Source organism: Chiloscyllium punctatum, chromosome 29 (assembly GCF_047496795.1).
Source record: "Chiloscyllium punctatum isolate Juve2018m chromosome 29, sChiPun1.3, whole genome shotgun sequence".
Classification (NCBI taxonomy): Eukaryota; Metazoa; Chordata; class Chondrichthyes; order Orectolobiformes; family Hemiscylliidae; genus Chiloscyllium; species Chiloscyllium punctatum.
The window spans coordinates 58364845-58382112 of record NC_092767.1 but is presented as its reverse complement, the minus strand read 5'-3'; the positions used below and the strand labels follow the sequence as shown (position 1 = coordinate 58382112).

Below are 17268 nucleotides of genomic sequence, written 5' to 3'. Positions count from 1 at the left end.
TCTCTGGCGCTGTGAGGCAGCAGTGCTAACCATGCCTTGGGATACATGCCTTGGGAAAGCACCTTTGGACAATATACAAGTTCTCTAAGCGTTCCTTATTCATTTTCCCTGCTATTGGGACATCATCTCAGTAAATGGCAACCTGAGATAGACCTTGCAAATGAAATTGAACAGATTGATGATACCCCAAATGAAGCCTTATGGATATTAATTGTAGCATACTTCTGGGAAATCCTGGTTTGGACTCAATTGTAAGATGAAGGGCTTTTGCCCGAAACATCGATTTCCCTGCTCCTCAGATGCTGCCTGACCTGCTGTGCTTTTCCAGCACCACTCTAATCTAGACTCTGGTTTCCAGCATCTGCAGTCCTTGTTTTTAGCTCAATTGCAAGTGCGCATGGATCCTGCCCAACTTTGTGAAGGGCAGACCCACTGCCAGCTTTGTCTATATATCCTCTATCCGAGGGATTGGGCATTTATCCAGCTGTGAAAAGTGGTTTGCCATTTGTTTTAAATTCCCACAAAGGCAAACTGACCCATTGGGCTTCAAAATTGGTATGACCAATATTGCCCATTCTGCGAACTGGACTGGTTTGATGATTCATGTACTTTCCAGCCTTCGGATTTCTGCTTCTACTTAAATGACATTGGGTGGACCTTGCAGAATTGTGGAATGGCTTCCTGGTTAATGTGCAAAGTGGCCTTGACTCCTCTGATAGTCCCAACACATTCCTGGAAGACTTCCAGGTACTTAATGAGCACTTCATTCAAGCAGCTATTTTCTCGTTGAAAAATGTTGAGTTGATCCAGGCGACTCTCTTGTAACCAATTGCATCCCATCAGACTTTGTCCCGAGCCTTTTACTACAATCAGTGATGACTGAACCAGCTGCTTTTCATAAGAGACAGGAACTGAAGTTGCCCCCTTAATCTGTAAAGGATTGCTGGTGTAAGGTTCTCAGCCTAGCTGAGGTCACACACAGATTTATAGGGCTGGAGTCAAGAGTAAATTTTTTAAATACTGGTTCTGCGATCATTGATATGCCCGCTCTGGTATCAGCCTCTGTGAGAACTGGATGACCATTTAAGCAAACGTTTACCTTGATTGGTTCTGACTTTGATGTTATTAGAACATAAGAACTAGGAGCAGGAATAGGCCATCTGGCCCTTCGAGCCTGGTCCTCCATTCAGTAAGAACATGGGTGAGTTTTTTGGTGGTCTCAGCTCCACTTACCTACCCACTCACTGTCACACTTTATCCCTTTATTCTTTAAAAAAGATCTATCTTAGCTTTAAAATCATTTACTGAAGTAGCGTCAACTACTTCATTGGGCAGGGAATTCCATTGACTCTCAACCCTCTGGGTGAAGAAGTTCCTTCTCAGTTCAGAGCTAAATCTGCTCCCTCTAATTTTGAGGCTATACCCTCTTGTCCGAGTTGCACCTGTCAGTGGAAACATCCTCTCTACGTCTATCTTATCTACTCCTTTCATAATTTTACATGTTTCTATAACATCCTCCCTCATTCTTCTAAATTCCAATGAAAAAATCCAATCTACTCAATCTCTCCTCATAAGCCAACCCCCTCAACTCTGGAATCAACCTAGCGAACCACTGCAGCACCCCTTCTAGTGCCAGTACACCCTTTCTCAAGTATGGAGACCAAAATTACACACAGTACTCCAGGTGTGGCTTCACCAGCACCCTATTCAGCTGCAACATAACCTTCCTGCTTTTAAACTCAATTAACCAAAACTAGATGTAAGTGGACTTTCCAGCATCTAAACTCCCCTTTATACCCTCCTGGAAACCGGCATATGAGTTATCTTACTCAATTTAGGATGCTTTTCTCTCTCAACTTTGGAAATCAGCAACAATTATAATGGTTTACCAGCCCAGTATTGTATACACACACTTGTGTTATGTGTTGCCTGTCATGACATAAAAGCTGAACATGAAAGGAGTGATCGCCTTTCCTGACTGATTATGGTTATCCAGCCAGCACTTTAATGGCCAGCTGTGTGCAACCTCTGACACCGTGAACCTTCAAAAACCCTCACTAAATGAAATAAACTCATGTACCCCACCAAATGTGGCATCTGTGACTACCTTGATGTGGTGATCTGCATTTGGTTTTGTCACTCATATAGGTGATGCCCTATGATGAAACAATTCCAAGCCACTGTGATCTTCAAGGGCACTTGCATCGAGTGTCCTTCCACAAAACAAGATGTGCTCTTCCTAGCCAACATGTCAGATTTTGATGTAATGAACAGTCAGTGGTGCTCTGTGGTTTCCAAGTATGTCAGATCTTGCCTTCTCTGTCTACCTGTTGTGGCCTCCCCTCCCTTGCTCTATGGCAAGCTGGCAAATGTTAGAAACTGGGCCGTACCTGGACTTGCACAGATGCTCCTCCAGCTTCTCGACCTCGCTGGAAAAGCAGCTTCCCACTCAACATACAATTCCCTGTTCAGACAGTGATATACAGCACAGATGGCGAACAGCGCAACATTGCTTGTAGGACTTTCTTTTGTCTCCTGTCTGAAGGAAACGCTCCATTACAGTTTTAAAGTGAATGAAAAATCAAATTACCGACACCAGGAATGTCTTCCAACCATTTATATGCACAAAACGTACAAGGGCCCCAACTTATTACGATCTAATTGAATGAATTGGATGTGGGGATAGAAAGTGCTATATTTAAATTTGCAGGTGACACAAAAATAAGTAGAAAAGTGAGTTGGACTAAGAAACTTACTAATGGACATAAAAAGGTTTAGTAGATGGGCCAAAGTTTGGTAAATGAAGTTTAATGTGGGTAAGTGTGAGGCTATCCATTTTTGTCAGATGAATAGAAAGGCAACGTAGTATCAAAATAGGGAGAAAAATCCAGAGTGCTTAAAGAATCTGGGTGACCTCAAGCATGAATCGCAAAATGCAGATACTACAGCTAATAACGAAGGCAAATAGAAAGTTGGCATTTATTAGGAAAGGAAAAGAGTTGAAAAAATATGAAAGTACTGCAGCAACTATACAAGACATTAGTGGGACAAGAGCTGGAGTACAATGTTAGTCACCTTAAGAGAGGAGAGATAGAGAACATAGAACATAGAACATAGAACAGTACAGCACAGAACAGGCCCTTCAGCCCATGATGTTGTGTCGACCATTGATCCTCATGTCAGGTAAACCTCATGTACGAACCTCAAATTTCTGTCACCATATGCATGTCCAGCAGTCTCTTAAATATCCCCAATGACCTCGCTTCCACAACTGCTGCTGGCAACGCATTCCATGCTCTCACAACTCTCTGCGTAAAGAACCCGCCTCTGACATCCCCTCTATACTTTCCACCAAACAGCTTAAAACTATGACCCCTCATGCTAACAACTTCAGCCCTGGGAAAAAGCCTCTGGCTATCAACTCTATCTATGCCTCTCATTATCTTGTACACCTCAATTAGGTCCCCTCTCTTCCTTCTTTTTTCCAATGAAAAAGTCTGAGCTCAGTCAACCTCTCTTCGTAAGATAAGCCTTTCATTCCAGGCAGCTTCCTGGTAAACCTCCTCTGAACCCTCTCCAAAGCATCCACATCTTTCCTATAATAGGGCAACCAGAACTGGACACAGTATTCCAAGCATGATCTAACTAAAGTTTTATAGAGCTGCAACAAGATCTCACGGCTCTTAAACTCAATCCCCCGTTAATGAAAGCCAACACACCATATGCTTTCTTAACAACCATGTCCATTTGGGTGGCAATTTTAAGGGATCTATGTACCTGCACACCAAGATCTTGCAGTTCCTCCACACTACCAAGAATCCTGTCTTTAATCTTCTACTCAACTTTCAAGTTCAACCTTCCAAAATGCATCACCTTGCATTTATCCAGGTTGAACTCCATCTGCCACGTCTCAGCCCATCTCTGCATCCTGTCAATGTCACGCTGCAGCCTACAACAGTCCTCTATACTGTCAATGACACCTCCAAACTTTGTGTCATCTGCAAACTTGCTAACCCATCCTTCAATCTCCTCATCTAAGTCATTAATAAAAATTACAAAGAGTAGAGGCCCAAGAACAGAGCCCTGTGGAACACCACTCACCATTGACTTCCAGGCAGAATACTTTCCTTCCACTACCACTTGCTGTCTTCTGTCGACCAGCCAATTCTGTATCCAGACAGCTAAATTTCCCTGTAGCCCATTCCTCCTGACCTTCTGAATGAGCCTACCATGGGGAACCTTATCAAATGCCTTGCTGAAGTCCACATATACCACATCCACTGCTCGTCCCTCATCAACTTGTCTAGTAACATCCTCAAAGAACTCAATAAGATTTGTGAGACATGACCTGCCCCTCACAAAACCGTGCTGACTGCATTTAATCAAGCCATGCTCTTCCAGATGTCATAAATCCTATCCCTCAGAATCCTTTCTAACACCTTGCAGACGACAGACGTGAGACTGACTGGTCTGTAATTGCCAGAGATTTCCCTATTTCCTTTCTTGAAGAGAGGAATTACATTTGCCACCCTCCAGTCCTCAGGTATGACTCTGGTGGAGAGCGAGGATGCAAAGATCTTCGCAAGCGGCGAAACAATCACATTTCTTGCTTCCCAAAGCAGCCAAGGACAAATCTGGTCTGGCCCTGGTGACTTGTCAATCTTAATGTTTGTCAAAATTTTCAGCACATCAGCTTCCTCAATCTCTATCCATTCCAGCATGCTTACCTCTCCTCAATGGTTTCATTCACTACAAGGTCCTTTTCTTTAGTAAAGACAGAAGCAAAAAACTCATTTAGGGCTTCCCCTACCTCCTCAGACTCTATACACAAGTTCCCTATACTATTCATGATCGGCCCTACTCTTTCTTTGATCATTCTCTTGTTCCTCACATACATGTAAAATGCCTTTGGATTGCCTTGTTGCTGAATTAGAGGCAGTTCACAGAAGGTTCTCTAGATTGATTCCAGAAATGAGGGGTTTGTCTTATGAAGAGAGATTGAGCAGTTTAGGCCAATATTCTTCGACGTCTAGAAGTTTAAGAAATCAAATTGAGGTGTACAGGGGATTGACAAACTAGACGTAGAATGGATGAGGCAATCAAGAATGTTAGGTCATAGTTTTAGGATAAGGGGCGGCACAGTGGCTCAGTGTTAGCATTGCTGCCTCACAATGCCAGGAACTCGGGTTCGACTCCATCCTTCAGTGACTGTTAGTGTGGAGTTTGCACGTTCTCCTCGTATTTACGTGGGTTTCCTCGGGTTCTCCGGTTTCCTCTCACAGTCCAATGATGTGCAGTTTAGACAGATTAGCCATGGTCAATTGCCCATAATGTCTGGGGATGCACAGGCTAGATAGATTAGCCATGGGAAATATGGGGATACGGTAGGAGGGTGGGTCTGGGTGGGATGCTGTTTGGAGGGTCGGTGTAGACTTGGTGGGCTGCACTGGTTTCTGTGCTGTATGTATTGTATGATTCTATGAAAACAGAGATACGGAGAAATTACTTCAGTTAAAGAGTCATGAGTCTTTGTAATCCACTGTCCCTAAGTCTGGTGGATGCTGGACAGTGAAGAATTTTAAGGAGGCAAAGACAGACTTTTAATTAGTAATGGGTTGAACAGTTATGGGGTGTGGTCTGGAAGGTGGAGTTGAGGTTGGGATGAGATCAGCCATGATCATAACAGCAGAGCAAGGTCGAAGGGTTGAATTGTCTAGTTCTGCTCCTAAGTCTGGTGTTATGTTCTGACATCACCACTGACCACATCTTCCATGCACCCCAGCACATTCTGCCATGAGAAATGCACTGTTCAGGCCATGATATGGAGGAGCCTGTGTTGGACTGGGGTGTACAAAGTTAAAAATCACACAGCACCAGGTTATGGTGTAACAGGTTGATTTGGAAGCACTAGCTTTCGGAGTGTTGCCCCTTCATCATTGAATATAAGATTGTAAGACTCAGAATTTATTGCAAAAGTCTCATACGGGGCAGCTAACACCTTAAGTACATTATTTGGGCCGACATGACACAAATTGTTAAAGTTCACTTGAGAATGTAACTTGAAAAAAGTTATGCGATTTGCTAATGAAAGAACTGAAACCAATATGTTCATTCTAAAAGATGCGAGACTTAACAAACAATCCTGGTCTTTTTCAATATATGATTTCAATTACATCACACTGTAAACTTTTGCTATAAATTCTGTGTCTTATGATTTTATACTCCGCAACCACATGAAGAAGCAGCGCTCAGAAAACTAGTGCTTCCAAATAAACCTGTTGGGCTATAACCTGGTTTTGTGTGATTTTTAACTGTTCAGGTCAGTCATCTCAATGATGGTTTCCATTAATTTGTCTTTTAAAAGAGCTGAAGATTCTGGCACCATCCCAAAGAGTGTACTATGGGAGTTTGCACATGAGGTCGCACACGTGTGGTAACTGACAGTTGTCCAGATTCCTACAAAGAAAATCCATAAACGAAAATGCCTTAAAGGGTAGTAGAGGTGGGAACCATTACAAAATTTAAGAAATATTTTGACGATCACCTTAAGTGCTTTGGGCTACAGACCAAGTGCTGGAAAGTGGGACTAGACTAGATAGGTGCTTCCAAGGAGCAGGAAGTTGATGTTTCGAGCATAAGCTCTTCATCAGGAATGAATGCTCCATCCCCACCCCCATTCACCTATTGGACTCCTTGCTCCATCCCCACCCCTATTCACCTATTGTACTCCTTGCTCCATCCCCATCCCTATTCACCTATTGTACTCCTTGCTACCTTCTCCCGAGCCCAACCCCCCCCCCCCCACCCCCCATTTATCTCTCCACCCTGGAGGCTCCCTGCCTCTATTCCTGATGAAGGGTTTTTGCCCGAAAGATCGATTTTCTTGCTTCTCAGATGCTTCCTGGCCTGCTGTGCTTTTCCAGCACCACTCTAATCTAAACTCTGGTTTCCAGCATCTGCAGTCCTCACTTTTGCCTAGAGAGGCACTAGGTCAGCCCACAGCAAAACTCCAAAACAAAGCCATGTGTCAGCAAAACAGTTAAAATTGTCTTCAGATAGTCAAATAGACACAGTCAAGGAATGAATGAAAAGAAAAAAAATTCACTGAGATATAACTGGCCAGTTCACTTAAAACTTCAAAATCAAAACATCACAGGTCATAGAATCATAGAATCATGGAGATGTACAGCACGGAAACAGACCCTTCGGTCCAACTCATCCATGCCGAATAGATATCCCAACTCAATCTCGTCCCACTTGCCAGCACCTGGCCCATATCCCTCCAGACCCTTCTTATTCATGTACCCATCCAGATGCCTTTTAAATGTTGCAATTGTACCAACCTCCATCACTTCCTCTGGCAGCTCATTCCATACACGTGCCACCCTCTGCCTGAAAAAGTTGCTCCTTAGGTCTCTTCTAAATCTTTCCCCTCTCACCCTAAACCTATGCTCTCTAGTTCTGGACTCCCCCACCCCAGGGAAGAGACTTTATCTGTTTATCCTATCCATGCCCCTCATGATTTTACATTGAATTGTATCTTGCTTGGCTTCTGAGGACACCAATTCATGCAAATATTTTCCAGTAGGTTCCAAGGAACATTCACTTAATACTTACGACTGAGGTTCCGTTCTGGAACTTTCAATGAGTTGATAATGGGTGGACAACCAAGGGACAAGCAAATCTCCACCCCGTAGCTTTTGCAGCCACAATCCTTTTGACTTTAACACAGGTCAAAACTATTTTTAGAAGGGTTGTTTCCCTTTGAGCCCCTAGTTAATATTCAATATCTACCACTTGTTTGAGCATAATGCATCCCCAGCACTGAAAAAGAATCAGCCTGCAATTAACTTCCAGGCAAAGCTTAGGAGAAACGTGGTTTCCAAACCAAGGTAATTTTCATGAGGAAGGGTGGCAGAGTTTGGTGAAGTATCAATTTTAAGGAGAACACTGAAGGAAATAAGGGAAGTAGAGAGGGAGAGGGATTGATGAAGAGAATGCACGAGGCTGGCTAAGGCCACAAAAGGAGAACTGCCACGTTCACTTTACAAGGTAGTTTTTGAAAGTGAGGCAGCCACAGTACATGGTTTTAGAAGCAGCTTTCAGAATAAACTCAAAATGAATTCTTGAATAAGCCTTCACCTGATTTCAACTTTAAGCTGCATTCACCACTTCCTATTTGAGAAGTAGCTTGATCTTTTGTAAACAGTGTTGCACTTGATATGAATTAGCTCAGGCCCAATTACAGAACCTTTTCTGTATATTGCTCAGTGATACGACTGACTATACAGTAACACTGTTTGCACAGGCTTTCACTATGTGTAGTGTCCCTACCTCTAAACAAGAAGCTGTGGATTCAGGTCCCATTTGCTCCAGATGCATGTCATTACGTATCTGGATACGTTGATTGAAAATATTTACAATTGTCTCTCTTTGAAGAATAAGTACTAGACTTTATTGCACTTATTCTGTGCGTTGGATTGAATTCTACTTCCTTCCTCCCCTAAAGATGATGACCAAAGTTTTGCCTTTGGCAGCAGAGATCCCACTCTGGAATTCTTTCCATAAACTTCTCTGCCTTTCCACTTCCATCTCCGGAACTTCACATGACCAGTTTTAATGTGGGACCTAAATGCCAATTCCTCCTCTTGGAACAATTTCCGTTTCATGAATAAAGATATATGTTGTCAGCTCCAGCTGTCATATCTCTGGAGAATTTGTCACATGTCTTTCCATCTGTAAAAACTATGTCCAGTCAAAAAGCATTTATACAAAACACCAATAACTTCAAGACTAATTTTTAAAAGTGTGCAAATAAAACACACTATTTTCCAATAGTCTGTTGGTAATTCCCTGATTGCTCATATTAGTGTCCAACAGAAAAAGACTTTCCTTTCAAGAACAGCTTTCACCTCTTGGAAAGTCTCAAAGTGTTTTTATAACCATTAATGAAATTTTGAAGTGTAATCACTGCTGTCATATAGAAATACAAATTCCTACAAAACAACAATATGATACTCAGCAGTTAGTTTGTTTTTCTGATGATGTTTGAGGGATAAACGTTGCCCAGGACATCAGGAAAGTTTCCTGTTCTACTTAAGGGAGCTAAAATTCACCAAAGATCCTTAGAGAGTGCCTTTCAAATCCACAACTGCTACCACCTAGAAAGACAAGGGCAGCAGATACATGGCAACAACGCCACCTAGAAATTCCCCTCCAAGCCTCTCACTACCCTGGCTTAGAAATATATCTCTATTCCTTCATTGTCATTGGGACAAATGCCTGTAATTTCCTCCCTAGCAATACTGTAGTTCTACCTACTGCGCATCGACAGCAGTGCTTCAAGGAGGCCGCTCATCATCATGTTCTCAGGGTACTTAGACATGAGCAATAAATGCTTGCCCATCCCATGAGTGAATTTTTTAAAAAGTCCCTCAATGCAGCACATTTACTAAATTTGATTGATGTATATGTAGCACTCCTGGAGTGGAAATAAAAACCATAATCTTTTGACTCAAAGTAAAGAAGAAATTTATACTTGATTAATTCTGGGGCAGTGAGTCAAGCATCATGTTTCTCTGATGTCTCCGTGAGTTGGGACAGAGCAACATATCGACAAAGAAGGTAATGGCTTCAATGCCAACTCGGCTTTCCTATGTGAACTCTGACCATTTTAACGACAAGAATTACAATTTCAAACCAAACTTGAGCCTTACTCATAATTGGGCTCTGTAAATTTTGGGATTCTTGATAGCAATTATTTCCAGATTGTATCTGACCTTCGGCATGCATGTCCAGCTGCTGAGAGTTGGCAAAGAAAGTGGGGCCTGGCAGAGCATTTTGGTTCCCAGGCATGAGTTGCGTCTGGTCCCCAGCCCTTGCCATTTCAGGCTCCGATGGCTCAGGATCAATGTTGAGACTCCTTGATCGGGCTTGGGCCTTGGTCAGTACTCCTATCACGAATACCTCCAATTGCCCACTCAGAACCAGCGAGACAGAGGTACTGCCAGAAATCATGGGAAGCACAAGTCTCATAGCTTGTGGGAAGGCTAGGAATTTGAATTGATGGACAGATAAAAGAAAATACATTCAAAAACAAGGCAGAGAATCACACATCACTTCAAAAATCAATGTTAATGGCACATAAATATTGAGAACAAGCAAAGCTTCACAAAATTTACAACTGACAATAAAACAGAGAAATTTGTTTATAATCAACACACAGTTCAAGTTAATTATGATATGTCTAAGGATGAACTTGCTGACACTCAGGAACATGTGCACATGTGTCAGGACATCAATAACCAAAACATGTGCTCACAAACACATTTAAAATAACTGTATTAGCCAAATCCTCGAACCTACAAAATATATCGACCATTCATACAGTTTTCGATTGATTTATGATCGATTCGTTAATATGGTGAAGAACTCTCTTGCCTTCCTTCCTAGCTTGACGTCTGAGTTCATTGAGAAGCGAATGCAGCTTGGGGTCTCTGCGTGGCGGGTGGAACCATGACCATACTCAGTAAACAGGATTTTTTTAAGCATGTATTTGAGCAAAGCATCTTCAAATGCATGAGTTGGTTTAAGGTCGAATCAGATAGTTTCTTGATTGACAAAGGATATCAGGGAGGGGATGGAGAGGAGAGTAAACACAGTCCTATGAATGGGCACCGTAAGTTCATGTTCCTGACTCATTTATTCGGATGTATGTTTGTAACTAATTGTTAGTAATTAAATAAACCACTTAAATTTAATTAAACCAGTTAAATTAAATGCATCACTTATAAACCAGCTTCCAATGAATATTGAACTATGTTTTTTTTTAAAAAACTCACAATTTTAAACCAAATCTCTTAATTGTTAAGAGATTCTCTCATAATTTATGAGAAGGTCAGGTTGACATTACTGCCATCCCTAGTTAGATGCTATCAGTGAAATCAGAGATAAGCAGCATAAGAAAGGAGGCCAATTGGCATCATGTCAGAGGTTACTAATCGTTTCCTTTGCTCTTTCCCTTAATCCATGTAAATGTTTTATTTTAATCATTCACAGATTAACACTTCCAAAATGTTTTCATTGCCTGAAAACGTCCAGACCTTGCATCCAATAACCACAGTGTTCAAAATCCTGAGGGCTCTGCAGAACAAAAGACCACACATTGGTGGAAGAATTGACAACCAGAGGACACATAGAACCACACCAAAGCTATGGCACAGATAAAAGCAGTCAGCCCATTGTATCTACACCAAAACAGACTTAAAAAGCAATGGCTGCACGTGGAAAAATGTTTGCATGCAGCAAGTGGTTCGAGTTTAAAATGCATCAGCTGAGAGTGCAATGGAGGCAGGATTAAGACTATAAAATATCAGAGTAGAATTAGATCACTCAGCCCATTGAATCTGCTCTGCTGTTTGATCATGGCTGATACATTTCTCAACACCTTTCAACTAATTGGGACTTTCCGATGATTATTGGATTATCATCTGTCAAGGAATAATGTGCAGGGTTACAAGAAAATGTTAAGTGGCGCTTGGTGAAGTGCACTTTTAGATAGGGGGAGGTGATGGCCTACTGGTACTACCACTAGTTTGTTAATCCAGTGATCCAGCTAATGTTCCAGGAACCTGGACTCAAATCCCACCACAGCAGTTTGTAGAATTTGAATCCATTTAAGAATCGAATGATGACCATCATTCATCAGTGAAAGAGCTTGCCCCTGATCTCACCCATCCTAGCAGTGGGAAGGGGGGCAGTTTTAATACAACTGAATCCATCCAATGTGTTGTCTCTCAGCAGATTCCCAAGTATTCCTCTTAGTGATAGCAACTGAGCCAGTCACCCCAACACAGTTTCAGTTTGAAGTATGAATTCCAATTACATCCACTTGGGCATTACTACAATTCTGATCTCAGACTTGTGTGGGAGTAAGAGGGTTCACTCTACTGTTAGAGACATATATATTCTTCAACCAATGCCAAAAAAGATTGTCTGGTTCTTACAACATTGCTGTTTATGGAATCCTTCTGTGCACATTCAACTGCTGTGTTACCTACTTTAAAGCAATGAGTACACTCGAGAGTATTTTGTTGGCTGCAAAATGTTTGGGATATCCTGTAAATGGCTATAGATCCACATGAGTTATGTGTGTGCTGGAATGTTCCAGAATGAATGTTATTTCTACAACACTGACAAAACTTGACACCATCCAAGAAAAAACAACCTGCTTGATTGACACAAGCATCCATCACCAGTAGTAGCAATGTCTACCATCCACAGGATGCACTACACAAATTCTCCCAGGCTCTTCAGATAGCACTTTCCAAACTCACAACCAGTTCCATTGAGACAGTGAAGAGCAGCACATACATGGGAAAATCACAAACAAAAGCTCCTCTGCAAGCTACTTATCATCCTGATTTGGAATTAAAATGTCGTTCCTTTAGTGTCACTGAGCCAAAATCCTCTCAAAATGCACTGAGGGTTTACCTGGACAAAACAGACTGCAGTGGTTTCACTCGGCAGCTTGTGACTGAGTTCTCTAGGGCAGTTAGAAATGAGCTATAAATCCTGATCCAACCAACGATGCCCATATCTCATGAAGGAATCAAAACAAAGTCTTTCTTTTTTAAAAGATTACTATTTTTAACTTTAGATTATCGATTTATTTGGACTAAAAGCAAACTCAGTTTTTAAAATAATGGTATTACAAATGATTTCTATTTAATGAAATAAAACTGTAGAATCACACACCCATTATCATTACTCTTTCCACTATCCTAATTGAGCAACATTCTGATGGCTGCCTAATCCTCCTGTCTCAAATAATCCCCACCCATTCTATTCCAGAAATGCATTCTGAACCCTCTTTCATATTCATATTAAAATCATGCATTAGAGTGTGATCCACTGTGAATTAATAATACTTCAAAGCTATGGAGAGAGAGAGAGAGAAAAAGCAGTGATAGATTAAAGACTGATTAAGTTATGTTTATGGGCTGTAATACTTGCTGGATTAGGAAGCAATCAGCTTTTTGCAGCATTAATCTCTAATGCACTCAGGGCCTCATGTGGGCAGAATCCTGAGAGCAGGATGCCGTAATGTTTGATTGGAGCTGTTTAATCTGGAACCGAATTCAATTCCTCCCTGGCTTTTCTCCCTCATTCACAAGCTGATTGCTCTCCATGGGTTTGCATAGGACAGTACGTTCAGAGATCCCATCCCCTCACTGCGTCTGACTTCATCTGCAGTTTAAATAAAGTGCTCGGGAAACCTGTTAACATCATTTTCTCAGATGCATTAAATTACTCCATCTCATTCATAATGTGATCAGATATTTAAGGCTGACATTACCCACAATAAATGGAAACACATGCATTTTTACAGCCTCTTTCACAATCTCTGAATAAAAAACACTTCACAGCCAATTAAGTTCTTTCGAAATGTAATGATCTTCAGTAAAATAAGAAACACAGCAGCCGATTTGTAGATAGGAAGATCCCATAAGCAGTGACATAATAAATCATCTGTTTTAGGTCAATAAAAACAGAAAGCGCTGGAGAAACTTAGTAGGTCTAGCACCATATGTGGAAAGAGAAATAAAGTTAACATTTTGAGTCTGATATGTCTCTACTCTGGAATGCACAGTTGAAAGTGGTGGGGGTTAGAAAGGAGTGGGGAGTCAAGAGCTATCACTGAAATCTGCTACTGAAGTATCATGGAAATTATTAGTATGAAAGGAAGCACTTTGACATTTTAAATTTGTCTATTAATCATTTCAAATTCACACTGAGTGACTTGAAGATCTGGGATTATTGAGCGATGTCTGAAAGCTGTTTAAAAAAATCATAGAATCGCAGAAGCTCTACAATGCAGAAAAATTATTCGGCTCAACAAGTCTGTACTGATCCTCCAAAGACCAGCCCAACCAGTCCCAACTCGCCCTGCGATTGCCATGATTAATGCACCTTTCCTGTACATTTCTGAACACTGCAGGGTAATTTAGCATGGGCAATGCACCTAAGTTGCACATCTTTGGACTGTGGGAGGAAGCCGGAGCACCCAGAGGGGGGATCCCACTCAGACACATGGAGAATATGCAAATTCCATGCAGACAGTCTCTTATGGCTGGAATAGAACCCAAGTCTCTGGTACTATGAGGCAGCAGGGCTAACAAATGTGATCTTCTGGGCTTTATTAATAAATGTGTAGAGCACAGAAGCAAAATGGCTTTGCTAAGCCCCTCTAAAATACTGCTTGGGCCTAAGGTGGAATAAACAACTACATGTCAGAGATGCTGGCAAGTCCCTAAAGAGAGTGCAGAATAAGTAAAGTGGAAAGTTGCAGGGATGTGGGTCTTCAGTAATGAGGAGAAATCAGAGACACTAGAGGTTTCCTCCTTAAATATGGGAAGGTGAAGAGAAGACTTCATCGAGGTGTGTCAGATCAAGAATGGATACAGTAAAGAGAACGGTTTTCAGCAGTTGAAGGCTCAAATAACCCTCTTAAATGATTGTGTAGCTATGGACCCCTCTCAGAAGGCGGTGGAGAGAGGTTCATTGAAGATTTTTAAGGCAGAGCTAAATAGATCCTTGTTAAAAGAAATCAATTGATATGGAGCAAATGGAATACAAATGGTGTATGAATTTATTGAATAACAAAGCAGGTTTGAAGTGCTGAATGGTCTTCTTCAGCTCCTAATTCATGTGATTGAATGTTGATTGAAAATGATCGATGAGAGGCAATGTGAGGAAAAGTTTGTTGTTCAGTGAGCTCTGGTCTGGGATGCTGCATGAGGAAGTGAAAGCAGCTTTAGGGCAGCATGGTGGCTTAGTGGTTAGCACTGCTGCCTCACAGCACAAGGGTCCCAGGTTCGATTCCAGCCTTGGATGACTCTGTGTGGAGTTTGCACATTCTCTGTGTGGGTTTCCTCCGAGTGCTCTGGTTTCCTTCCACAATCCAAAGATGTGCAGGCTAGGTGAATTGACAATACTAAATTGCCCATAATGTTAGGTGCATTAGTCAGAGGAAAAGGGTATGGAAGGGTTGGTCTTCGAAGGGTCGGTGTGGACTGGTTGGGCTGAAGGGCCTGTTTCCACACTGTAGGGAATCTAATCTATAACGCTCAAATGAAAATTAACTAAATGGTATGAGGAAATGCAGGTGACTGACAGTAAGTCATAATGCTCATTAGAGAACCATGCAGACATAAAGTCATAGAACATGGAAACAGACCCTTTAGTCCAACAAGTCCACGTCGACTATAATCCCATACTAAACTTGGCCCATATCCCTTCGAATATTTCTTTTTTACATACGTATCTAAATGTCTTTTACATGTTGTAACTGTACCTGCATCCACCACTTCCTCTGGAAGTTCATTCCATACGCGAACCAGTCTCTGGGTAAAAAAAAATTTGCATTGCATGTCTTTTTAATATCTTTCTGCTCTCTCCTCTGGGGTGGAGAGAGGCTCCCAGCCTCTTTGCTGATGAAAAGCTTTTGCCCTAAACATCGATTTTCCTGCTCCTCGGATGCTGCCTGACCTGCTGTGCTTTTCCAGCACCACTGTAATCTATCATGGATTAATTAACTAGCCCCTTGCTGTATTTTCACTGTCCCTCTGTTTATAAACTGATATTAAGTAAGAAGGTATCAAGCTAGTTAGGATCAAGGGCAAGGAATCATATCAAATTTCTCTTAATGATTTTTATAGGCATCATAAAGTATATATCTTTCAGTAATATAAATGTCAGAAGATTTCTATTATTGAAGGTGCTCAAAGGACCTGAATAATTTTAAACTTTAATAATTTTGGATGCATACATTTTCATCCTATTATTCACTGAATTCTGATGTGTTGCATTTTCCTCTAATACTTGTACTTTTTTCTCCTATTTTTTGAGACTACTGCTCTACTCCCTGTAACAGACACCGTTCACCTTTCTAGCTACTGTCAATGGTTTCAATCCGAAAAACATGCACACAGCAATCACAACATTAATGTTGAAAAATATCATGATTAATGTATTCAAACGTCCATCGAATGTGCATCCAAGGATAATAAAGGTGAAATGTGCAGTGATTCTGAACATAAATATATTCACCAATGAAAAGATAAAACACTGATGTAAGACTGAGGAAGTTGACTACGAGGATAAATGAAAAAGTTGAATGTTTTACACTGAGGGGTTAAAGCTTGAAATATTTTACCATTAGAGGATTATTGAGGGAGAGATTGTAAGATCATCTGAAAAGGAATTAGAAAGGGATTTGAAGGGGAAGGTTTTAAAGGAATATTGGGAAAATAATTTGGGATATGGATTGGAGTAAAGTTCTCGTCGAAAAATTAGTGCATTCATGATGAGCCACATAGATTCCTTCCATACTATAATTTCCCATGATTAAAAAGGCAGTTTAAAAATATTTGATCGCCAAGACTCGTCCAGTACGTCATTGTTTAAGCTTGTCAATTTCCCTAGGTTATTGAGTCTGTTATAAACTTGTGCTGTGTCTCCTCGTTGTGAACAAAATAACTAAGACATGTTTTACAACCTTACCATATTTCTTGAGGTATCCTTGGTGAATCCCTCGAGAACACATTCTAACGCATTGCTGTCACCAGCTCTGTGATCCTCCAGCCAGTACTGACAGATTCTGCCAATTCCAGGCAAGCGCAGTGGGGATGGGAGCAATTTGTCCTGATGTCATAATCAGATGTACCCAATTGGAACAGCAAAGAAGGATTTTTAGTGACATTGCTGATGCACAGGCCCTGGTAGAAGAGAACAACAGAGGATGAGAGAGCTTGTTTCTCTCAGCGCCTTACATAAACACCAATCAAGGAATATATTGAAGCATCATTGATAGTTTGCTAAAATAAAAGCACAGAATATACTGGGAATTTTCATCATGTCAAAAAGCATCTTGGAGAGAGATACTGAGTTGAATTTTCATTTTAGAGGGGGTGTGTGGCTCATGTTGGGGAATATCCCAGCTCTATGCTTCATTTCCCCGTGAGAGATAGTGACCTGATGGCCCATGTTCATTCCAGGAGGGCAGTGGCAAGATAGTCTCGAACACACCACCTCCAGATACAATCTGAAGGCACCTGAAGGCTGTTACCTGCCAAAGTGATCTGTTTAAGATGCTTACCTTCACCAGCACTCCTCATCTCAACACCAACTACCCATTGTATATCCATGCTAAGTCGTGTCTCCACCCAGCCCAATATACCTCTGTGCCCCCCAATGATGGGCCCTTAT

The 17268-nt window shown here is 41.4% G+C and overlaps 1 protein-coding gene across 4 annotated transcripts in view; it reads right to left on the bottom strand.

Annotated features, from left to right (window-relative positions):
* Positions 1 to 16655, bottom strand: part of LOC140454433 (uncharacterized) — a 35334-nt gene extending 18679 nt beyond the window's left edge. For 2 of the 4 annotated variants that reach the window (XR_011952686.1, XM_072549156.1), the window contains exon 1: positions 16564 to 16655. Coding sequence is in view for 1 of the 4 variants with exons in the window: in XM_072549156.1 (XP_072405257.1) it covers positions 16564 to 16606 (43 nt within the window). In the remaining 3 variants the exon portion in view is untranslated. The remainder of the gene's footprint in view (positions 1 to 16563) is intronic. The other 2 variants (XM_072549158.1, XM_072549159.1) reach the window with 2 other exon arrangements.
* Positions 16656 to 17268: the final 613 nt, after the last annotated feature.